Raw genomic sequence first — 23,822 nt, 5'->3', positions numbered from 1 at the left:
GGCTATTTTTCGATTCAGAGAACGTAGAGTCCTGATCCAATGTTCGACCAGTGTCGAATCGGACGGCGGTCCTCTAATTCAATGCACCACCAAAGCACCTCCCTCAGTTTCTCGACCTGCTCACCGGCCTCATATGCCCGGGATAGGGCATACCACGCCTCGGAGCTATCCCACGAGCTGCCAAGCTTGGTCAATGCGGAAAGAAGACCGTAGGCACGATCCCGTGCTGCGAGGCGGTGGAGATGCTTAGGCTCAACATCGTGTGCTGAGGTTGAACACTCTGCTGAACCTTCGACCTCCAGTGCTTCAGCAGCCTTCAACTCATCAATCGAGACAGCCTTGCCAGTCTTTGGCTTGGGGGTTTCAGTGAGCAGGGAGAGGCGAGAGGTACTGAGATCCACGTCGGCCCGCGCTGCCTCGAGTGGTAACTTCTGGTCCCAGACATCCAGGAGAAGGTTTGCAAGTCCAATAGTAGCCATTGGGTGGTCGGACTGGCGCAAAAGCGCCTCTTCAAAGTGTCTAATAGCTTGGTGGGGGTTCGATCGAGCCTGGCTCAACATCCCTTGTTCGGAGTAGACATCAGCCCAAAGCTCATCACAACTTTTGGTAGCACTCCAGCCACGATTGCTGAAAGCCCGCGCTGATGACTCCTGCGCTGCTGTTACTGATTCCACCCTTGTGACCTGTTTCGCGGCCTCTTCACAGGCTTCGCGTGCATCATCGAACAGAGATGCACGACGATACATTCCTGCAATAATGAGCCACAATTTGATAAGCATTCCAAGGGCATGCTTCTCAGATTGGGCAATTGAGAACTTGGTGATCGCCTTTGATGGAGAGTCGAATCGGTGATGAACCGTGCCTGGAAGTCGAACATCTTGCGATGGTGGCTGGTCTTTGTGACCAACTGGGAGCGGTTGTTGCATATGATGCATGTTGTGAGCCACTGGCTGCAGGGGTTGTTTGCCGGTCGTCGAATGGTGTGCTGACATGGGTGATGTATTTCCAGATACCGCGTTGCCAACCAATTCTGGAGACTCTGCTCCGCTTCGAAGAGGAGGTTCCTGGCCTCGGGCTCGCTCATTCCCAAGGAAGCTGTTGCTGCGTTTCTTTAACCTCTTTGAATCCGACCTGCCAATTGTAGAGGCGCGATCGGACTGTGCATGGGTATCTTCATCCGTGATCTGGATGGCAGGTGCATCAGATCCAGTTAAATGTCCGTTTGGAATGGCTGGAATTGGCGGGGTCGGGGTAGTAGGCTTCGAGCCAGTTGGATCGGCTCGGCGCTCTGGCATCTGAGAATTCCTGTTCCGATGGAATATGCTGCTACGGAAGCTTTTTATTGTACCAGCAGAACTTTTCGTTGTACCAGCAGAGCTTTTGGGTGGTACCAAATGCTCTGGCTTGGATGAATTTGTCCTTTCTTCGCCCTCGAGGTTAAAGTCATAGAACAGACTGCTAAACAGTCCCAGTAATTGGTCACTTTGATTGAGAGCAGCCTCGGGCCCTTCGAGAATTTCAGTGAATGCGACCTGCGTGATGCGAGTCTCGAGAATGCGTTCTTTCTCACGGCCTGACAGTCGGCTGACAAATGTGCGCTTGGGAGGGCCAGAAAGGTGCGAATTTCTGGACTCACGTCCTTCAGAACGCCTGTTTCTAGCAAAAATCTCGGCCGGGAACTGCTCAAAGGCAGCTTCGCATGACCGCTCCGCGATTTCAAAGTCCTGCTTAGCACTAAGCAGCAGCGACAGCAAGTGCCAAAGGGGTACAAGATCCCGTTCTCTAAGAAGATCCTCGGAGCTAGGAGCTGAGCCATGGGAGCCTAAAGCATATTTGACGTAGTTGATCGCAGTGTCCAGATCTCGATTTTCGGCCAATGCGATAGCGAGTGTGTAGAGCGAGGAGTAGTTTCTTTGATCGCCCAGCTCAGGTGCGATACTCCTTTCCAGGTACTGAATGGCTTCAGCTCTGATTTCATCGCGTGCCTCATTCGAAGGAGTACAATATGCCCAAGTTGCAAGGCCGACACCGATTGCTCTGTAGGCAGTGGCAAGTGTCGCAAGCGGAATTTCTCGAGGTTGAGAAGAGTTCGAGCCTTGCAAGAGCAATAGCTTGCCGTCGACTTTGCCATTTTCTCTACCAGCAACTTGCTTGCCGATATACTCCCTGATCAGTTCCGTCAAATCCTTGGCTTTTTCTGCTTCGGCAAACGATCCAAGGCTGCTGAGTAAAGAAACACCCTCGGAGAGCGTCTGCAACAGTGTTTCATCGCTCTCCAGTTCACCCAGTTCAGCCCCCTTCTCAGCTCTTTCCTTGGCGGCAGTCACAATCTCAATGTAAGAGTCTAGAGCTTTGATGGCCAGATCAAAGTCCGCTAAAGCCGCGTGAACGTGGAACAACCGCCGAAGAATAAGGTGTGAATGGTATGTCTTGGTTGCTGCGCGGTAAAGCATCTGTGAGTTGAAGTTAGGTCCTAGTAGCCGAGCAAGGGTCAAGCATTCCCGCTTACGTCCAAAACATTCCGGCCGACGGCATTCTGACCCCCTTCGCCAAGATCCTGGTCCTGCCAGTGCGGTCCGCAAAGGATCTGCCAATTTTTGATGACCAGTTCGATCCATTCCTCAATTTCGGAGTTGTTCGAACTAGCGGTGGGGAATTTCGCCTCCCGAAGAAGGTTGCTTTCGCAAATAGCCTCAATGCGCCGTAATTCGCTGGCCAATTCGGGGCGTTCTGGAACGCCGCTGTGCACAGGGGTGTAAATGAGGTTGTCCTGGAGAACAGTAGAGAGAAATCCGTAGTAGGCCCTCCAAATAGTGACCCGAGACAGTGAACCGGAGGCGTCGGTGTACAAGGTCTGTGGAGAAGCGAGCCCTTGCATCACCGAAGTAAGGGACGCCCAGAGGCGGAAAAGCTGAAGCGCAATCTCCACATGTCTAGGGTCAGACATGGGCGCAGCTTTTGTCGCCGTTTCACTCGCCAACAGGGCGCCCTTTCCAAGCATGGTTTCAGACCAACTGAGGAATTGCGCGTTGGTACTCGACGTAAGCACCCCGCTCCCAAGCCATGGCACAAGCGAAGCAAATGTCTCCAGAGTCTCGTCAATTCCTGAGACTGTAGATTGTGCTGATCCTGGATCGTAATGAGCCTGAGAGTTGCAAGTAGCTCACGGGATTCACAAACCTTTGATGTAGCATCCCTTGACTATACAAACCTCGGTCCATGAGGAGAGGCCATCACCTTCACTCAGTATATCGTGAACGGTCATAGTAAAGTCCTTTGGAAGACGTGCTGCGGCCAACATGGGCTCGGCCAAGGCCCAATGAATCCATCCCACGCAGACCTGTGCCTGCAGTATCTCCTGCGGGCAACCATCTTTGTTGTCGATTGTTGTCAGAAGAGTGGGTATCAGCTCTGGAAGGTTAGGCTCAGGCGCAGGTGTAGGATCATCTTCGGGGGCTTCGGGGCCAGTTTTCTGTCGTAGATACTCGACGACTCGACTTTCAGCCGTTGCTGTTTGGATCAAACCTGGGGGTAGCTTCCTATTAGCGCTATTCAGAGACGTGGAGTGATGCAATCATACATGTCTTTTGCGGTGCATGCTTGGTGACCTTTCGGATCAATTCTGGGACTTCATCCCACTTGCCCTGGGCACGCGCTTGGTTCAAGGCAACGGCATAGCGCTGTCCCTTCTCAGAATTACTTCCCTAGTCGCACGTGTTAGTGGTATATTTCGAGCAGAATCGATGCATTGTGAGCTGTGACTAAGGGCGACCATAATAGAGCAATTGAATACTTACCGCCATGGTTGGGTAATTGTGTAGACGGGGAGAGTTGGAGAAGATCAAGGCACTTGGACGCCGCCAACGTGAATGCCGATGATCACCCAGGGGTGGCATTACGTATGTAGGTAACGGTACCACGGTAATTTTACCCGAGGCTTCATGTGGCCCAAGCTCGAATCTGGGTCTGGGCGGTGAATAAAAAAAATATTCTGCCACCAACTTTTCTCCGAAAGCTTCTTGCTCGACTTCAGTCATAATTTTGCTAAAAAAAAAAACAATCGTGGCGGAAAGCTCGTACGATTCGCTATGGCTGCCACCACTCTGCGGGCGGTCACTCATCGCTTGACAACCACGCCGGTCGATCAATTGCCCTTCATCGCTTCATTTCTTGCAACTTCGTTGAGCGATTGCGCCGAACTACTTTCTGCCCCGCAATCCCAAAAGCCAGGCAAATCCGACTCTGAAAATGCAGTTCAGACTCACAAACTCAAGACTCGCCTGGCTAGTTTGCTGCAGGACCGCACTGTGGAGGGTCGCTGGACTGCAGTGGTTCTGGTGAAAGCTACCGTCGAAGCCGGTCAATGGGAGATTCTCCGTGGTTACGAGCCGATTGTTCGCGGTCTGATTGGAATTTTAGCGGTATGGATCACTTGTTTCAAAGTTTTTGTATTCAATTGGCTAATTCATGACGCTCTTAGAAACCCGATCCTGTGTCTACGAGGAAGATGTGTATCATCACATTGACCCGCATCTTTCATCTTACCTACCAGTACCCGACCCTCGTCCGAGAGATCACGACTCCTCAGCTCCCAGCCTTTTTGAATGCCGCCTTGAACCTGGTAGGGACTTTGCAAAAGGTCCAGGGGGGCTCGATCCGCGAGCCGAAGCCCAATACTCCCTTCATGGAGACGGTTTTGCACGCCGTTTTGGAGTTGATTCCGCGTCACCCGACGATATTCCGCCCATTCGCAAGCCAGATTCGATCCTTGGTGACCAGTGTTCTGAGTTTCCAGCCACCTGTGTTCTATTCCGAGCCAGTCATCGATGTGGCCAAACAAGTGCTTGTCTCCCTCCACAAATGTGCACCCAAGGACAAATCGGGCCCTGCCTGGACAGGAGATTGCAAATCTACCATTGTTTCTGCCCACAGAACAGCCGATTTCATCCTGCGGTCTATTACAGAGCAATGGGAATCTGTCGATTCAACATTGACAGCACCACGACACAACTACAATAAAGAAGTGTCGATGGATGCCCCCCGATGCTTTGGGACTTCACAGCTGGAATGGAATGCATGCTGGAGCTCAAAGGCTGATCACTCTCTTGGGAATTCTGTCAGGGTTCGTCTCTACGCCATCAGCCACTGCGGTTGCTCTTCCCCTAGGCCCCATTCTGGACTTGACCTCCCGCCTCAACTCTGTGACCGTCCCGGCAAGCGGAGAAGGATCGTCCACTGTGCAAGCCAATTCTCAAATTGGCCGTGAGGAGCGTGAATTGCTGTTCGCTGAATTGCCTCGCATCCACGTTGCTTGTATGGACCTTTTGGCACACGTTGTGAACATTCTGGAGAACACTGCTGCTGCGATCATGCAAAATATGATGGATCAAGTCACTTGGGTTTTCCGGAATGAACGTTTCAGCAGAGACGTGCGTATGGCTGCCTATGATTTGCTTGGCCCTTTAGTCTCTTTGAACGGCCCAGCCATGACCAAGCAGAGCATGAGCTCTATCATCCCTGCTATTCACTCTTGTTGTTCTGAGCTCCTCCCAGTCTCTGGAGACTCTGTCGCTCAGGTCAAGGCACAATCTGACCCCAAGTCCAAGTCGAAGCAGGGCCAAACCTCAGTCAATGCCGATGCCTTCTTGAACCCTAGTCTTCAGAAAAACGGACACTCTCAAGATGCCCACCGTTTTCCCGAGCTCGAACGTGCCGCCTCTGAGCTTTTGCAGATTGTCCTCGCATCCGTGCCTTCTGAGCTCCTGGCATCCGTCCGAACTGAGATCGACCGCACGATCATTTTGACAGCTGACAAGGATGCAATGCTCGCCAGTGTCTTGAACCCAGTCCCAGCCGTCAAGGGCCGTGCAGCTGGTGCTAGCATCATTCCCTTCTTGGTTCAGGCTCACGCCGATCAGATGGAGGTTGAGGCTCTGATCCGTCCTAGAATGCCGGTTCTCATGACTGCTCCAGAACTTGACGCCTTTGCCGACGAGGAAGATGAAGAAAATGACGAAGATATGGTCGATGAGTCGTATCACGTTGCGGCGAGAGCTTCCGATTTCCTGAAGGAGCCGGTCGTCGCTCCTACCGTGACTCATAAGACCGAAGCCGCGGCGCCTTTGCACAAGCGGACCTACGTTGATGAAACCACCACTCAGCCAGCCAGTCTCACTTTGGCCTCAAAACAGCAGTCGCAGACTAAGAAAGCCCGCTTTGAAGAGACCGTCACTTCTTTCGTCTCTCAGCCTGCCAAAATTGAGGCGACAATCGGGCCAAAGCCAGTCCAGTCTATTTCGCAAGTGTCTTCCTCTGCGGTCGCCCCGCAACCCTCCGCTGATGCATCCTTGTCTGTGGATGATAGTGACGACGAATTGCCCACTCTAAACATTGAATCTGACACTGATGATGAGGATGATGATGATGAGGATGTTAACATGGAAGGCTGAAGACAGTGTACATATATCAAAATATGTCAAGAGTTTGTCTCTATCTCAGGACCATATTATAAATCTATACATAAGTTATGATTTCTCAGCAGCGTTTAATGTACTTAATAAGAATGCTACTGGGACATCGCCTTGATTCGTTGGCCGTGAAAGCGAATTTGAAGTCTAATGCATGATGGCTATGTGCTGTCTAAGGTAGGTCATCTATATAATTCGAATCCCACTGCCCCAATACGTCCCATCGCTCCAATATTGAAACCATGGCTCTTTCCAGCACCACCAGTCATCCCCATTTGCAAGCCCAAGGCCGCGAAGTGGACTGAATGGAACAGGCTCCATCAGCCATAACGCACCTCGGGCAAAGTCATCCGCAATAAAGCCCCCCCGAATAGAGCAGCCAGAAGAAAACGAGGACGGCATTTCCAGTGCGTCTCAACCACCGCGGTGTGCCAGCAACGAGAGGTATTCTAGGGAAGATAGCTTTCTTGAAGATGTGCTCGCAAATAATTGCTATGCTCTGCAGGGAAAAGAACAAGAATGGGCCTGAGAAAGGCTTGGTCTCCGCAAATTGAGTGTAGCTGCCGCAAGCGTGGATGAGGCCGCTGATTGTGAATGCAACGACGATATAGAGGATTTGTTTTATCTGTTCGTTTGCGGCGAATCTGGTTGGTAAACATGCGCAGATCCAACGTGCAGTGGCGGTAAACCCATAGCGGAACAATTGATGCCACCAGCGGCCCCAGCAGCCGGCAATGCCATGGTCGAGTACGGGTGAGATGAAGGGTCCAAAAGAGTCAGCATATAGCCACGCCTCGTCCAGCGGGGCAGCTGTCAGCTTCCGCGATGCATTTGGAAAGGCCAATGATAGTCCAAGAAAACAGATGGGGTTGAGTGACGTGACGAAGTTGAGTGCAACGTAGACACCTATGCAGCTGAGGAGGTAGCGGTAGATTGTAACTAATAGAGGGAAAGGCGCGAGGTAGGACATTGGGAATGGAGGCATTGAGTCACATCCTGAAATACCTCGGAAGTAAGGGTCCCGCATCATTACAACTTTGAGAATGTCTAGAAGGAGATAGGATTGCAGGAAGGTCTTGAAGGCAGCCCGAAGACGCTGCCCGGAAGTCATGCAAGTAGCATCGCCTCCAGCATGGAACTTGTTAGAGAGATACTCCGGCTGCAGGTGTTTGTGAACCGATTGAGGAAGAGGGCCAAGATGAGGAACGCGCCAATTCCATTCGGGTCCTCTGAGGTTGAAAAGTAGCCCTGCACACCATTCAAGGCGATGAGAGAATTTGCGCGGGTAAGACTGCCAGTGAAAGAGGGGCTGACTCGACTGATCGCCAGTCTCTGTTTGGTTCGACATCTCTTGAGTGTTTCCAGGAGAAGAATCGCCGTCGGCTGCAAGTTTAGCGCCTCTTTCAATGCGCTGGAAGTCATGCTCGATATCCATGAACACAAACAGCGTGGTGCACCATACTAGCCACCATGCAATCATCATGCCAAGCATGTATCCGTTGCCGCCAAGTAGAGTTCGGTGGTTTCTTAGCATTTCCAAAGCAAATGCCAGACTTATGGCATAAATAAATTGACGAACATAGCGTGTGCCTCGTCGGCGCGGTATGACCATGCCGATGATCGGGAGACAGTTGAAAAAAACCACATGGTAAAGGAAGACGGGTTTGTAAACCCCTTGCAGTAGCAGGGACTCTAACTGTTTTTCATGGCTCTGCTCGAGGTCCCTGGAGGTGCCATAGAGATCGGCCATGCGGATGGGGCGCCGCTAGACTCGGGAGCTTGCCCGGAACGCGCTAGGTCTGCCGATACAAATGAGCCAATTCAAGGGCTCGGCTAGTGCTGACTTTCAATAAATAATGCTATTGAGAAATCAAATCACGTCTTGTGAGGTTCGATGTTCAATGTTCGAATGGTAGAGAGAAAAAGCGGTAGAACAAGTTCATGCAACTTCCAAGATATCAGCAGTATGTCACGTGCTCACGTGTCATACGCGCGTGGGTTTCCCGATCGGCTCTGTCGTCATCCCTCCTTTCTCCTGTCCACTTGTATGGTGAAGGCGGATATCCCGATCTATCATTAGTGACATTCCCCACCGATTGATCATTGGGAGGTAGACCGCCATCATGGCTCGACATAATGGAAAAAGAAAACCTGATACTGGCGACTTCATAGATACGGACAATGGACCGACGCGTGCCTCGAAGGTCAGCCGCACAGGGTCATCTTTTGATTCCTCCAACGTCAGCCCTGGCACGAGATTTGACGAAAGCGCCGATTACATCGCGCTGCCCCCACTATCCCAGGTTGCCTTTGTTGATGAAGAAGAAGATCAAGCCAACGAACTTGTCCCGGGTAGTCAGAATGACTCTTCGGCGGGCGAGTTTGTGATGTACGGTAGGTGATCTTTTTAAGACCCATGCATCTATGATATGACCAAAGATCAAAATCTCTGAGCATTGTTAGGTCAATTGCCTGCAAAGATTGTGGGCGTCCGATTTTACAATGGTGTTGCTACATCTGGAGAGCATGTTCTTCTGAAACGAGAGCCCCAGAATCAATACGATCCAAATGCGATTCGGGTCGACAATGTCATGGGTGCTCAGATTGGTCATATCCCGCGAGGGCTCGCAGCCAAACTCGCCAAATACATGGTATGAATCGGGAGACATTTGTTTTATGAAAAGAATTGACGGGGGCATGTTGCAGGATCCCCATGATCTCCTTGTCGAGGGCATTCTGACAGGCGGTAAAAGCTTCTACGACTGCCCTGTCATGTTGAACCTCTTTGGTACGAGCGAAGCTTCCAGAAAAGATGAATTGAAGAAGAGAATGCAACAAGATAAGCTCCCAGTGTCCAGGCTCGTCCAGGCGGATCGCGACGCAGCAAGAAAGGAAAAGGAGCAAGCCGCGGAAAGGAGCAAGGCTGCAAAGCAAGCTCGTGCAATGGCTTTGGGTAAAGCCGCCCAGCAGTTCAAGACAAGCGATAATGCGATGTTTGCCAACCTCTCTGATCCAACCGGGCTGGGTGAAAATGAGAGCCTGGAGGAATTGCTCAGCCAAAGCAGTTCCTTCAACCCACGGGAAATCGGTCGGGTTGTTGAGAGCTTCGGTCAGAAAGAGGCAGACCTAGCTCAGATGCCGATGGCTGACTCTCCAGAGGGTCTCTCCACACAACTCCTCCCGTACCAACGACAAGGCTTGGCATGGATGATCGCCCAAGAATCTCCTGAACTTCCAGCACCTGGTGCTGATGCTGTAGTACAACTCTGGAAAAGTGACGGTGGCAAATTCACCAACATTGCTACCAACTATTCAACGACTACTGCTCCGCCGCTCGCGAGTGGTGGTATTCTAGCCGATGATATGGGCCTAGGCAAAACCATCCAGATCATATCTCTCATCATGGCTAACCCGACTCCTCGCACCCACGAGTCTCAGCAAAACTACATTGATCTTGGCTCCAGTCGGCGTCATGAGTAACTGGAGAAACCAAATTCAAGAACATGCTAGAAAAGAGACCGCCCCTCGGATCTTGATTTATCACGGATCGGGTAAGAAGGAGGCGGCTAATCTGGCATCATATGACGTCGTGATATCGAGCTACGGAGCCCTTGCATTGGACTTCAAACCAGAGGCGAAGACTACCCCGGCAAAGGGGATTTTCTCCGTCCACTGGCGTCGTGTTGTTCTTGATGAGGGTCACACCATTCGAAATCCCCGGTCAAAGGCTTCTCTTGCAGCATGTGCCTTGCGCGCAGACTCCCGTTGGACCCTTACTGGAACACCGATTATCAACACACTCAAGGATCTGTATTCGCAAGTGCGCTTCCTCGGGCTCACCGGCGGCTTGGAAGACTTTGCTATGTTCAACAGTGTTCTTATGCGTCCACTTACTAATGGTGAACCTGAAGCTCGCTTACTTCTCGAGGCTCTCATGGGGACCATCTGTTTGAGACGAAGGAAGGATATGGAATTCATCAACTTGCGTCTGCCAACCATGACATCTCGGGTCCTTCGTATCAAGTTTCAGCCGCATGAGTTGGAAAAGTACAACGCGCTACAGTATGTTGATTCTTCATTGCATCATTCCTATCACCCACTAACAAAGTCAGGTCGGAGGCGAAGGGTGCTCTCATGCAGTTCAAGGATAAACAGGGCGAATACTCCCATTTATTGGAAGTTCTTCTTCGTCTTCGTCAAGTCTGCGACCACTGGGCTCTCTGCAAAGATCGTGTAGACAAACTCATGGGCGATTTGGAGAAGCACAAAGTTGTGCCTCTGACCCCCGAGAATGTTAAAGCCCTTCAGGATATGCTGCAAATCCAGATCGAGAGCCAGGAACTGTGTGCCATCTGTCTTGACAACTTCGATGATCCTGTCATCACTGCATGTGCCCACGCCTACTGTCGAGGCTGTGTTGAGCAAGTCATCGAGCGACAACACAAGTGTCCGCTCTGCCGTGCCGACATCAAGGACACTTCCAGTCTCGTCTCTCCTGCTGTCGACATGGGCGAGAGCCCCGACACCGCTGTCGCGGACCCTAACAACCCCAGTAGTAAGATCGAGGCGCTCATGAAGGTTCTGACAGCTCAGGGCCAAGCACCAGGTACGAAAACCGTGGTATTTAGCCAATGGACCTCATTCCTCGATCTCGTGGAGCCCCATCTCGAGAAAAGCCACATCAAATTTGTCCGCATCGACGGCAAGATGCAGTCCGTTAAGCGCGACAATTCTATTAACATGTTCTCCAACGAACCCTCCTGCACCGTTCTCCTTGCCAGTCTCAGTGTCTGCAGCGTCGGTCTCAACCTCGTTGCGGCCAACCAGGCTATTCTGGCAGATAGCTGGTGGGCGCCCGCCATCGAGGACCAGGCTCTCGACCGTGTGTATCGGCTCGGCCAGAAACGTGAGACGACCATGTGGAGACTGGTCATTGAGGATAGTATCGAGGAGCGCGTCCTTGATATCCAGAAACGCAAGCGTGAACTTATGCTCGCGGCATTTCGGGGAGACTTCTAAGAGGAAGGTCGAGGATAGAGCTACCCGGGTTGCCGACCTCGAAACTCTCTTGCAGTAGATCTGGGATTGTTTCGGGAACAGGGAAGGCGTCCGGTGTCTGGGGTATCAACCATGCTGGGTGCTGAACATTTATTTTGTTGTCACACTTTCTCGACATATTTTTATTTTACTTCCTTATTGTACAATTAGACTTATATATCTTTATCTCCCGCCGATGCAACCTCGAACCTTCAAAACTTGAACCATAGACCCAAAGAAAAGGTGACTTTCTAGCATCAACTTAATCCGCTCACACCAGAGCCTCCACCTTGGTCTTGCGCTTGAGCAAAAGAACTCAACCGCGACAAGACCGCAATCTCCAGCTTCAGCTTGACGGTATAGAAAAAAGATTTCAGCACCGTCTGCAAGATGAAGTCGCTCAAAAACTCCAGTACCAACAGGGAAACATCCATCACGATAATCACAAAGTTGATCATGAGTAGCTGGTACATGAGATTGGATCTTCGCTTGGTCCTTGTCGGATTCAAACGCATCAGCTTCATGGCTGCCACAATGAAGATCGTTGAGATGATAATCTCTTGCGCGAAGAATACACACAGCTGCACCTTCTCCCAGAGATTGAAGAAGCGCGCTATATCTTTCTGGCAATCATAAACCGCGCCGTACGAGGCGATTAACTGCGGTATTTGCATAGTGATGGCATCAAAGATGATCATTCCCAGCACGAAGCGAAGCACTTTGGCGTTATAGACTACCAGATGTAGTCGCGAGTACAGAACTAGCGATTGGCCAGTGATCATGATGATCCATCCAAACGTTGATAGTGTGACGGGGATCCAGATTGGGGCGAGCTCGAAGTATTTCAATACAAGGCCAAGCGCATAGGGCATGACGCCGCAGGAGGATGTGATGAGGAGGCTCCAGAAGTACAAGCCACGGTAGCGCTTGAATATCAAGAAGACCAGGATGATCAACTCGAGGGCGCTGTACAAGGCGCAACCTAGTAGGCTGGCCATGGCAGCTTGGAATGCGAAGCTATTGCCCGTGTATGCTCCGACGATGCCCTCGACTGGAGCTTCGCAGGTGTAATTGACCATTGTGCGCCCATGATATTGATCACTGACTGAACTTGATGCTCTTGACACATCTTTAGGATTGAGATGAGGTTGTTCGAAGCTGCTGCCAATTAAGTTTGGCGGTGGAACGGCATTTGGAGGGTTGCGCTCGGGTATGACCTCATTGACAACCAGACGTGGAAAATGCGGGTTGAAGTGTGCCACGGAAAGGAAATATAAGTATGAACTCAATCTACGGCTAAAGGTGGAGATTTATTTCCAGGGGTGAATCTGTGGTACCTTGACAAGCCTGGAGGTGTGGTAATCAGATTACAGCACAATACACTAAGCCCTAACTATGCGTTCATGCGGCATGGCCAAAGTAGCCAAATTGGGGCTAGATAGCGGATCATCTCTATAGAAGAGGTTCTGTCCCATCGTCATTCATCATTCAATATACATTGCTGACTCGTCTATTTGGCTGAAAGGTATTGCCCTTCACTTCAGTAGCATTCGGTGTGGCTTCCTTCGATGGCCCTCCCCAGCCACCACCGGGACTAGATCAATGTCAGCATAAGATATTTCCGAATCAAAAGATTGTTCAAGATGCTCATGTGTGAATAATGATTTTCTCCCCTGAATTTATACCTCCAGCTCCATTTTCCTACCGATATTAATTGTTCTCTTTTTCCCCATCCAGCTCTCTCTTCACGTAGAGATATAGACCAATCTGGCCAGGCTCATCCCTGCCAATCCATGATGTCGGTAAACACGTCGCTCACTAAGCATAAACACAGAAAGTGGCATGCGGAACTCCAGTTCACGTATCAACGCCGTCAGTGTTGGGAATAGCTCGGTAGTTGTTGAATCCAAACAGTTCGCCACTGAATATCATCTCAATTTTAACATTATGAAATATGGAAAGCTTTGTCGCTAAGAAATTGATCATGTCAAGCTTTACTTTCCAATCTCCCAACATCACCATTGCATGTTCCCATGAGAAGCGGGCTCCTTGCAAGGGGTCCTTTTCGCCTTTCCCGTTCGCATTCCTGATTCTCTGGTGTTTTCTTTCGTCCTGCACTGAGAGGTCTTGCTGGCGCCATACCGTCTCGACAACCTCCATAGCCGGAGCAATATTCTATACAGGAATGTACTGTTAGATATCACGTTTTTGGTCTCGGGCAAGGCAAGAACGACATACCCCAAACCGGCGAATAGCTTCTAATTCCTGAAATAATTGCGTCACGACTTCCCTATTTTCTTCATTATGGGCGCAACATACGACCAAGAACAGAGGCCAGAGGGCAAAACCGCCGTACGCATCATGTTTGCCTTTTTGATCAATATCAAGTACAAAATCTGCTCAGTCTAGCCATTTTGTTCTTCGTCATTCAACGTCGGAGGATGAAGGGAGCAGACAGACTCCGGTGAACTATTTGCATGTAGAAGCAACAGTGCCCCGAGTCGATTGGCTTCTGCGATTGCTGCACATTCCGTGTTGGAAGAGAGGTGTTCCACTGGCATCCTTTGCTCAGATTCCTCGAGGCATCCATTCAGGTTGAGAACTGTTTTTACGCCTATTTTGTCCTGCTCATCTCCGCAAATCCACGTAAGCTCGGCGACTTGGTCAATTAGCAGCAGAAGCTTGGGGTTGAGTCCCATGTACGGATCTATCGTGTCAGGAGTCTATGTAAACTATCCGGGATCATCGGTGAGCTTTGAGACAATGAATGGACTCTACATACCGTACGAGCAAGACCAAATGAAAATTGATGTATCGATAGAAGCTTGCCAGTTCTTTGCTATGAGCTGAGCGACCAGGCCGCTCTTGTCAGATGCGAATCAAGTCTTAAAACCCGTTCAGGTGGGTGACCCATGGCGGGCGGCTTTTATCTGATATCTGTTGGTCCATGAGTTTGAATTCTGTCAAAAGAAATATTTCGGTATCTCACGTCGAATCAGCAGAGCATAAAAACTAGTCCGAATATCTCGTCCAGCTCCCTTTTTCCTCCCCTCATCATGGGTAAGAAGACCTCGGAGATGAGCTAATGCTCTATTGTGGTGCTCCAATGCCGGGAGTCGATACTTTGGATCGGATAATTCAAGTGTGCTAGCTGCGATGGCGAGCGTGGCATGTAGAGTCCCTCTGACTGCAGGGCCATAGGGAGGATCAGGTATCGATAAGGATTATGGTGCGCATTATTCACGAGGGTAGACCTGCTGCAGACTCTTTGCTCAAAGTAAGGCATCAAGGCAGGGTCAAAGTCTGGTCGTCGACCATCAACTGGGATTGTGCTCAGTGAAGGGGACAAGGAAGGGATCCTCAATGTGTCTGATTCGGGACCGTTGATTCGTGCGCCGTCAGAATGAATCTCAAGATCTGTGGTAGTCGTGTTCAGGAACATCCAGACTTGGCTAGAGTGGACCGTCTGCTTGAACGGGAATTTCGATCTGTCTGTAGTACTCTTTGCCTTCCTATAATCCTTGTTCCCTGCGCGTTGAACATTGTTTCGCTTCAATCACACGCCTGCTCGTCCATGACAGACAATACGAGCGATTGACTCCTCGCTCCATACCAAACGGATTCCGTAGCCACACGGGCTATTGTTTCGGGCTCAGTGCCGACAGACTGGACGGTGCTCTAACAATCGTTCTAAGTTGTGGATGATGAACAGAAATGGGAAAAACTTACCATCACACTTGATCCGGCGCGAACGGCATGTCCAGCAGCCAGTGCGAGCTCTTGGAATTGCGGCCATTGGATGACTATACAACAGAGAGGTGGAGAGACCCATTTAAGTTGAGGACAAAGATAAGCGGACTTGACGGTGGGGAAGTTGGCAGTCCGTTCAAAATCTAACCCCAGCGACAATCACCAGATATATTATTTCCTTCGCGCAGGGATAGATCGTTGATATCCATAGACTAGGCTCGATCTAGGCTGCTTACGAGAAGAGCTTGTGCTTCTGTGTTCAAATATCATATTCATGCTAATAAATCATGCTGTTTCCAGATCTGGCACAGAGACACATCGGCGGAATGCCACGCGCAGGAGACGCGTGATCGGAGCAGATGACTAACAAGAGAAGCGCGAGCGGGGTATCACTATTACATTAAAAGGAAAGAAGAAGAAGGAAGAGTTGAGTAGAAATGAGTTCCAGCAACTCGGAAAGCCTGAATTGGCAGGCAATCACGGTAATAGAGGGAAGTTTGCCGGCGGCGAGTATGCGTCGCTCTCGCGAACTTCAAGATTTGGTGAATGTGGATTGCTCTCGCAGTCGTTCAATTGTGGCGAGTACGCGTCGTCGTCATCGCTGCTGATATTCATAGGCTCACCCAGGGTGTATGGAGAGGGACTAGAAATAGCGACGACGGCAGAGGAAGGATTAGATTGATTAGGAGCAGACAAAGCTTCATGGGGAGCAGTGACCGCCGGAGGGGGATTCGCATGAGCATATGGCTTGGGGTTGCCGCTCACCGAGAGACCATGAACAGGGAACCGAGAAGAGAGATGGCCGTTTGTGCCATTCAATTGCTGAGGAGCTTGCGTCCATAAACTGGGCTTGAATGGCTTGGTATACGGCCTGGGAACCGGTCTTGGCGAGGCCATAGAGTCAGGCGAGGTTACGGTGTTGACGGATGCCACCCCTACTCGATGTTCACCGGGGAGTGACGGGTTGGGCAAAACCGAGTCATGGGGGCTTGATTGGCCCTGCCCGCTAGTCAAAGGCGCGATGGAACGCCGTTGGGACATGGATGCCGAGCTGGGCGAATATCCCAAAGAGGACATTGACGCGACACACTTGCCTGGTTGCCGTAGGCTCATCGCAGTGGGTATGTATGAGACCTCTTGCACCGCACTAGCCGCAAAAATGGCTTCCGGATTGAGACTGACCGGGGTAGCATTCTCTCGATTCTTCCAAGCTTGGGTCATCATCAGAAATTGCCCTCGCAACTCTTCATCTTTCTTTCTCTGTTCCGCAGCCAACATCGCCTGTCGCCTTTGGAGTTCTGCCTCATATGCAGGTCGGTTCGATCGTTTGAGTTGTTCCATGCGCAGCTCCTCATTCACACGCTTAAGCTCTTCTCCATCCAGGGTGTCACTTTCATTGTTTTTGAGGTGCGACAGGCTCACTTTCAGGGCGACCTTCCCGAAAGGTCCTGCAAGGATTTTGTCGAGAACTTGGGGGTCTTGACCCAGAATTTCATCATGGCTTTCTCTTTCAACCTGGCGGACAGTCTTGAGATACTCGTCGGTTTTCTTTGCAGCTTCGCGAATAGTGTTCATCTTGTCCACCACACGTACAGCGAGCTGACTCTTGTAGACAGCCTTGTTGAAGATATTGTCTTCGAAAGTGCCACCGGCAATGAAGCGATATACAAAGACCGGCTTCTTCTGGCCAAGACGATAGGCACGTCCAATCGCCTGCTCCTCCCATGTCGGATTGAATAAGAAGTCGAAGATAACCACTCGGTTCGCACCGGTAATGTTTAGGCCAAGTCCTCCCGCGCGAGTTGAGATTAAAAAGATTTGCTCTGTATTGGAGGTATTGAATCTCTTACATAGCGATTGCCGTTGCGCGCTCAGGGTCTTGCCGTCGAGACGAAGGAACTTTCTGCCGGATTTCTTGAGTAGTTTGTCAAGGTAGTCCATGGTTGGGATACTTTGCGAAAATACCAGAACCTTATCTCCAACGTTGGCAGCTTCGTCAAGAATTTGGTTAAGCAGGATGGATCTGTGGGAGAATTCGGGACCAAGCGGTTTCTGAACGCTGTTGAAAAGAGCCTCAATTTTGGGGAAGAGGTCACTGGGAAGTCCGGCGTCTTTGATCGACACTGGAAGAACGGAAACAGAATTTTCTCCCTCGAGTGCTTCTTCTGGATCAGTTGCTGATTGATTTGATCGATCGGCTAGCTTCTCACGAAAGGGTACCGGATGGTTGCAACAAAGTTGCAAGAGAGCCAGCCACGACCACAATTTCGTGGCAGCATCTGATTCGGAACTTTTCTTCAGACATGCCACGAAAGTGTCATAAACCCGCCGTTGCAGGTCTGTCAAGGGCACGACGATAACGAACTCTGTCTTGGAAGGCAGTTCCGATGCAATAGCGGAAGTATCTGCGCGATGAATTTTGGGATTCAAGATTCCGCCTAGAACCTTCAGTGCACACAAACTTTCTCTTTGCTCTGCTTTAGTGCTATCAATGTAGGATCCAGCCTGAATTGGTTCCATGAATTTGGTCTTGAAAGACTGCGGGCTCTCCAGATAGCCTGGCGAGATCCATTCGACCATTTGGTAATACTCGGAAAGGTGATTGGCGAGAGGGGATCCCGTCATCGCAATGCGGTTGTTGGTTTTGAAACGAGATGCGATTTGCGAGATGGCGGACTTCTCACCTTTCAATTTATGCGCCTCATCTGCAACAACGATGTTTGGTCCCGATAGGAGGCATTCCGAGAGAAACTCTTGTTGCTCAATGCTAAGAGGTCTGCTAGCTTTGGTAGGCCTGTATTGTATCAAAGAGCGGAGCATTTCATAGCTCATGATGAGAACGCCGCCATCTGAATTCCAGGCTTTGATCCGCTCCAATCGGTCGAAGACTTCGTCTTGTTGGGCACGAGGAATGATGTCACGGATTGCACCGAGCTTATGACCACTCGGTGCCCATATGGCAAACTCATCAATCCAGTTTTCAATCACGCCAGATGGACATAGAACAAGGGTCTGAGATCGATGAAACTTGCGGGGGATCTGGTTGCGGATTTTGATATCATCTGACGCTGCGGCTGCGGCAATAGTCACAAGAAGGCATATCCTGTCAAATATTAGATATTCGACCCACTATTGGAGTAGGAAAGACCACTTACACTTGAAAAGTCTTGCCAAGGCCCATGACGTGGGCGAGCAGGCATCCCTGCGAGTCGGTAGCGTCAATGAGCTCCCGCCACATGAATTGAATGCCCCGCAACTGATGTGGTTTGACAAATTTTCCAAGTTCAGGATGAAGAAATATCTTGGGTTCCTTGAAGGTCACTGCTTGGCCAGCCGGATCATGTAGACTCAATCCTCTCCTTTCTGTTTCACGTTCTAGAGCCGCCCTGGCCTTTTCTTGCCTGTGGAGTCGCTTTTGGGCTTCATTCTGCTGTGTACTGAGCAGTCTGGTTGCAGACTTTTTCTTATTGCCAGTTTGTCCAGCGTTCTTTGAGCCGAGGTGTGTTCCGCAATTAGCATCCCCGCGATTATGGCTTGCGATATTTTCTCGTGGCGGGTTGGGAATATTGTAGGACTTGATCGCAGATATGAAGCCTTTGAATCTGCGAAGAAACGCTGGAAACATTCCATGACTATCCTGCTGGATGGCCGCAAGGCCCTCGGTGATGAATTTCTTTTCAATACCGCGGTCAGGGGCCAACACAATGCAGTGATGCCAGGACAAAAACAGTTCGGCTATGCGCACGGCGAACGCGTTCTCGCCTGTATCTCTTTCCTTGGATCTTGGGTTTAGTTGATTGAGAATCATTGCTCTCAGCGTCTCCTCAACCAAGTCTGTGTATGTCTCTTCCAACAGTGCATTCAAGCGTTTTGGGAATGATTGGAGCTCATCTGGACTCAAATGCATGATGTTCTTTGCCAATAGCCTGATACGATCCTGTGAATTTGCGAGCTCCTCGGCACTCTTGTTTGAGACTTCTTTGATCATGTCAATATCCTCCTGGCGTGCAGGAAGTGTCTTGTCACCTGTGCTAACGTGAGGAGAAACGGAGGATCGTTTCTCGCCAGTTTGAGCTAGCGAAATCCCATTGATATTGTCCAATGGAGTCGCTGGCTTCGGAGATTCGATTCTGGTCTCCAATATTGGATCAATCGGAGGACTGTTCATCGACAGATCCAAGTCCATTTCGGCATCATGCAAAGGAATTGACGGAGTCGGGTTCAGAGGAGGGGTTTGAATGTCCAAATCCTCAGTACCCTCAGGGTCCGTCGGTGTAATTGCTTTGTCTGATTTTTGTGAAAAGGTTGTTGAGGCTGGACTCATGCCTGTGAGATCAACGAAATCGAAGCCATCTGTGGGCTGGCAAGAAACGAGGGAGAATCCAGCATTGGCATCAGAATCTTCAGTAACCTTATTCTCTATCATGCGTGGCCTTTTTCGGGCAGGCGAGTGTGATTTGCTCCGGTCAGGATCCCTGACATGCTTTTGTTGGCGTTCTGATATTTCTTCTTCGGAATCAGAGATGATAAAATCGCCCAAGTCCTCACTTTCGAAGGAATCCCCTGTGTCATACCCCAAGTCCTCTGACCTGTCATCGTCAGAGTCTTTGTGGGCCGACTGTTCCTTCCAAGGCTGCGAGGCTGTCGGGGGAGGTTCCACGTCAGGTGGACAAACAGCTGAGTCCAATACATTTAGTCTCCATCGTTGAAAGCAAATTTCCGAGATGGTCATATCCATGGCTGCACATGATTTTTCTACCCTGGCGCGCGAGTGGTAGGCAACTTTTTGAAGTTCGGTTTTTTGGGTGCTCAAGCGGCACTCCAGGTGGCGGAGACGGTCTGAACAATCTGACTTCGCAGCTGCATTGCTCTGAGCTTCCTGCCAGATGTACCGGGCAATTGAAAGTTTTTTGGGCAGAACCTTCTCCTTCCACAGTTCCTCCTGATCTGCAATGTACTGTGATACGACAGATGCCACATCTTCAGGTGAAAGTTTGGCACCATCAGGATTTTGGCTGTCCAGTTTGTGTTTTGGAGATATTTCATCCCAGGTTTCTGAGTCGAATGAGGCTTCTGACCCTGAGTCTCCATACACTGGAAGGACTTCTTCGTTTTCAACTGGGGCATATTTTGCCATCAGCTTGTCGAAAAACGCCTCAGAGTTTGCATCGTTTTGAGGCCGCTCCAGATGGTTGGGTAAGAGTTGCGGGGGTTGCCCCATTTGACTCCTTCCACTCGATCCACCACGGGCAGAATTGTGCACATCATGTCGCAGACCATGTTGCTCGCTGTCCCTAGAAATAAATGTAGGTGCCATCTTACGTTTGCCATTGACATATTGCACGGGTACAGGCGAGGCAATCGGGCTAGGGTGTACAACAGCTTGAGTAGCAATGGTTTCCAGAGAGGAGACCCCTGGTATTGATGTTCCATGGCGTGAGATATTTTTGGGTGGTGATTCGGGGAAATGAGTTTTGGGCAAGGCTGCACTTGCTTTAGATAGTTGGTATTTGGTGGAACGCGCCCGCAGCCACTCGATGGCTCTGTTGACGCTGCTGCGATGACCAAGAGCTTTCACACCCAGATCATCCTTGATAGCCTGTGGGTCGACATCATAAAGCAAGGCCTCTCCAGCAATCTCGTTGTCGCGGAGGGCAGCAGCTAACGCCAGAAGATCGGGTCGCGGAGAAGTCGCAGAGAGCGCCCATGGAGCTGAAGCAGGATTGCAGAGAAAGGCAACAACTTCTTCCACCCCCCACTCCAGGGGGTCTGAATTAAGAAAGTCTGTCATTTCGCGGTACGGTGCGTTGAGGGGGGGCCGCCTAAATCAGTGACATTCAATTTCAGTTACTCAAAATGTATGCAGATCCAAACGTACCCGTCAGTAGCCCCCTGTGCGGGACAAACCTTGCAGGAGAGCACTTCCAAATGGACACTGTTTCATCGCATATGCATTAGTGCTGTGGGGTGAAGAAAAGAGTACCAGCAAGATGTGAGATTGAACAAAAAAGATGTTGAGCCTCAGACGCACGTGAAGTCATTCAAACCTTCTGCCGAGAAACCTCGGCGGTGTGGTTAATTGTGGGCGGTATGATGGGCGGTATGACGCGCGGTGTATGGGCGGTGTATGGGCGGTCAAGGGCCGGCTTCCCCGCGAGTGATTTATCAGCAGAGGGGCATATCGCAATTTCTCGAGTGCCCCAAGGTAGATTCCGATACTGTTCCTAGCTCCGCGAAATACCGAAATCATGGACGACTCAATGTACACCAATTACCCTCCTAGCCTATCGCTCGCCCAACAAGAATACCTCGTGACGGCCACCAAAGACTGGGCTATTCAAAATGGTCTTGCTGTTCGACCGAATCCAGCAATGCTTCCAGAAGGAGCAGACCCAAATCGAGTTTTGGCAACCAATGCCCCAGTGACGCTTTTCCCCAGTCCGTTCCCAAGAGTATGCTTTGAGGAGGCTCAGGCGCTGCAAACAGTCTACAATGAACTATACGCTGCCATCACTTGCAACGAAGAATGGCTTGGAAAAATCATAGAAGAGTATGGGCACCCTGCGTGTTTGAATGAAGTCAGCTAATTTATGTCGTTGCAAGACTCATCGACGTTGACGACTTCGTGGCCAACCTATGGAAAACACATCTGGCGGTACAGAAAGAAGGCTATGCTCAGAACCTGTCCTTGGGTCTCTATAGATCTGACTACATGGCCCATGTCACGCCCAATAATGCTCCAGCTTTGAAGCAGGTGGAGTTTAACACCATATCCTCGTCGTTTGGTGGGCTTTCTGCCCTTGTCAGGTCATTGCACACGGAGCTTCTTACTTCACCACCTGGGTCACCAATCAGTTATCCGCCTCATCCTCTCTTACAATCCGGTGTGCCACCCATTAACACTGCAGTTGAGACTTTGTCCGGTGGTCTGGCTGCCGCGCACAAGGCATATGGACCATCGAAGTCCACGCCAGGTCTTCCTTTGTGTGTTCTCTTTATAGTTCAAGAAGGAGAACGGAACGTCTTCGACCAATATGCTCTATCGAAGCACCTCACTCAGTTCCATAAAATTCCTGTCTTCCGTTTGGCGAGCAGCAAGATCTTAGACCAGACAACAGTTTCCGACTCGAATCCATCTCGACCACTAATCTATCATCCTCCTCACTCTCCGACATCTGCATTCGAAGTGACTACTGTTTATCTTCGGGCATACTATTCTCCCGACGAGTATAAGTCCAGTCGTGACTGGGAGGCTCGCCTACACATGGAACGCTCCGGGGCAATCAAGTGTCCAACCGTGCTTAACCAGCTGGCCGGCTGCAAGAAAATCCAGCAAGTTCTCGCAGAGCCTACGGGGCCGGACCACCTGTCAAGCTTCCTCAGCAATGTTGATCCCGCAGTCATTGCAAGATTACGAGAGACCTTCGCTCCCCAATATGACCTCTCAACCACGGGTCAGGGTCGGGAATTGGCCCTCAACCCAGAGACCGCTATGAAGCATGTCCTGAAGCCGCAACGAGAAGGTGGAGGCAACAACATTTACAAATCTGAGATCCCAGACTTTTTGCGGTCGATGCCCGAGTCTGACTGGAAGGGCTGGGTTTTGATGGAGTTGATCAACCCAGCAGCCAACGCTGAGAATGTTGCACTGCGAAACGATGGAGAAGTACTTCGTGGCAACGTCATCTCAGAACTCGGTGTCTATGGAACAATCCTGTGGGATAAGACAGGCAAGATATCTCATAACGAAGAGGGCGGGTGGCTGCTGAGAACGAAAGGAAAGGAGGTTAACGAGGTGGCGTTGCCGCTGGCTTTTCCAGTTTGGACAGCGTTCTTTTGTATTAGCGTATTAGATTTTATAGATTCTATATCGATTAATAATCTCTCAAGAATTTGAAATCCCTTGGACACCTAGGCATGCGGTGATGCAGGATTGAGGGTGACTGAAGTCTCCTGTTTCTACAGCCCATCCGGATACGTCGTGCATATTCATGCTCTTCACTAGGTAGGCAGCCGTGATGTAATTCCCTCCGTCTTTTTCGAGGCAACTCAACGGACATAATGGAAAATGAACAAGAAGGGGTCTAAACTGTCCTTCATCGAGACGGCAAGACAAATAATGAATGAGTGTGAACTTCAGAATCAAGCGATTCGGCCTGAATTAATTGATATCAATATTTTGATCGGGCTGTAAGTTCAATTTTCTTGTAAAGCTGGCATGATTATGCAGGACAGCATATATCGGAAGTAATTCATCTAGAAAGCCTTTGGTATATTCCTGCTAGAGTCTTAGCAGCGATCCCTTGAGGACTATGTTTTTAGAGTGCCGACTCTCGCATACCATAAACATGATACTATCTGTTTGCATCCCGGTGGTTTAGTCTGGGTTTCTATACTTGTTGCCAATTTGGCATCTAATGACATTATCAAATAATTTGCTGATTGGAAACCAATTCTTTTAAATATAGACAAAAAAAGTTCAATTAACAAAATGAGACAATGTATAGACAAGAAACACCGCGTTCTCCTTTTTACGCAATGTGGAAGAAGACGTGAGTAAAGAAGTAC

General features: G+C 50.1%; 9 protein-coding genes across 9 annotated transcripts; 3 read left to right on the top strand and 6 right to left on the bottom strand.

Moving 5' to 3' along the window:
* Positions 1-14: 14 nt before the first annotated feature.
* On the bottom strand, positions 15-3,803 carry N7477_007547 (uncharacterized protein; the record flags this gene model as incomplete). The annotated part of the gene is made up of 5 exons (XM_056969210.1): positions 15-2,453; positions 2,510-3,129; positions 3,181-3,525; positions 3,581-3,704; positions 3,798-3,803. The coding sequence occupies 5 exons, from the start codon at positions 3,801-3,803 to the stop codon at positions 15-17; spliced, it is 3,534 nt and encodes a 1,177-aa protein (XP_056819242.1).
* Positions 3,804-4,088: 285 nt separating this feature from the next.
* Positions 4,089-6,449, top strand: N7477_007546 (RIX1/PELP1 family protein; the record flags this gene model as incomplete). Its single annotated transcript, XM_056969209.1, has 3 exons — positions 4,089-4,421; positions 4,481-5,025; positions 5,063-6,449. The coding sequence occupies 3 exons, from the start codon at positions 4,089-4,091 to the stop codon at positions 6,447-6,449; spliced, it is 2,265 nt and encodes a 754-aa protein (XP_056819241.1).
* Positions 6,450-6,813: 364 nt separating this feature from the next.
* Positions 6,814-8,217, bottom strand: N7477_007545 (wax synthase family protein; the record flags this gene model as incomplete). The annotated part of the gene is made up of 1 exon (XM_056969208.1): positions 6,814-8,217. The coding sequence occupies one exon, from the start codon at positions 8,215-8,217 to the stop codon at positions 6,814-6,816; it is 1,404 nt and encodes a 467-aa protein (XP_056819240.1).
* Positions 8,218-8,590: 373 nt separating this feature from the next.
* On the top strand, positions 8,591-11,486 carry N7477_007544 (DEAD/DEAH box helicase; the record flags this gene model as incomplete). The annotated part of the gene is made up of 5 exons (XM_056969207.1): positions 8,591-8,861; positions 8,931-9,118; positions 9,174-9,930; positions 9,983-10,529; positions 10,580-11,486. The coding sequence occupies 5 exons, from the start codon at positions 8,591-8,593 to the stop codon at positions 11,484-11,486; spliced, it is 2,670 nt and encodes an 889-aa protein (XP_056819239.1).
* Positions 11,487-11,761: 275 nt separating this feature from the next.
* N7477_007543 (uncharacterized protein) lies at positions 11,762-12,583 on the bottom strand (the record flags this gene model as incomplete). The annotated part of the gene is made up of 1 exon (XM_056969206.1): positions 11,762-12,583. One exon carries the CDS (start codon positions 12,581-12,583, stop codon positions 11,762-11,764), a length of 822 nt encoding a protein of 273 aa, XP_056819238.1.
* Positions 12,584-13,361: 778 nt separating this feature from the next.
* On the bottom strand, positions 13,362-13,867 carry N7477_007542 (uncharacterized protein; the record flags this gene model as incomplete). Its single annotated transcript, XM_056969205.1, has 3 exons — positions 13,362-13,679; positions 13,743-13,794; positions 13,824-13,867. The coding sequence occupies 3 exons, from the start codon at positions 13,865-13,867 to the stop codon at positions 13,362-13,364; spliced, it is 414 nt and encodes a 137-aa protein (XP_056819237.1).
* Positions 13,868-13,909: 42 nt separating this feature from the next.
* Positions 13,910-14,559, bottom strand: N7477_007541 (uncharacterized protein; the record flags this gene model as incomplete). The annotated part of the gene is made up of 3 exons (XM_056969204.1): positions 13,910-14,211; positions 14,287-14,368; positions 14,518-14,559. The coding sequence occupies 3 exons, from the start codon at positions 14,557-14,559 to the stop codon at positions 13,910-13,912; spliced, it is 426 nt and encodes a 141-aa protein (XP_056819236.1).
* Positions 14,560-15,731: 1,172 nt separating this feature from the next.
* On the bottom strand, positions 15,732-21,045 carry N7477_007540 (putative SNF2 family helicase/ATPase; the record flags this gene model as incomplete). The annotated part of the gene is made up of 2 exons (XM_056969203.1): positions 15,732-18,357; positions 18,410-21,045. 2 exons carry the CDS (start codon positions 21,043-21,045, stop codon positions 15,732-15,734), a joined length of 5,262 nt encoding a protein of 1,753 aa, XP_056819235.1.
* A 457-nt stretch (positions 21,046-21,502) lies between these two features.
* N7477_007539 (glutathione synthase) lies at positions 21,503-23,180 on the top strand (the record flags this gene model as incomplete). Its single annotated transcript, XM_056969202.1, has 3 exons — positions 21,503-21,804; positions 21,858-23,073; positions 23,145-23,180. The coding sequence occupies 3 exons, from the start codon at positions 21,503-21,505 to the stop codon at positions 23,178-23,180; spliced, it is 1,554 nt and encodes a 517-aa protein (XP_056819234.1).
* Between the last annotated feature and the right edge of the window lie 642 nt (positions 23,181-23,822).

The sequence above is a fragment of the Penicillium maclennaniae genome (genome assembly GCF_028827695.1).
Source record: "Penicillium maclennaniae strain IBT 15551 chromosome Unknown utg000007l:1.0-4884863.0:1.0-4888362.0, whole genome shotgun sequence".
NCBI lineage: Eukaryota > Fungi > Ascomycota > Eurotiomycetes > Eurotiales > Aspergillaceae > Penicillium > Penicillium maclennaniae.
The sequence above is the reverse complement of the archived record's forward strand: the minus strand, read 5'-3'. Positions and strand labels throughout refer to the sequence as shown.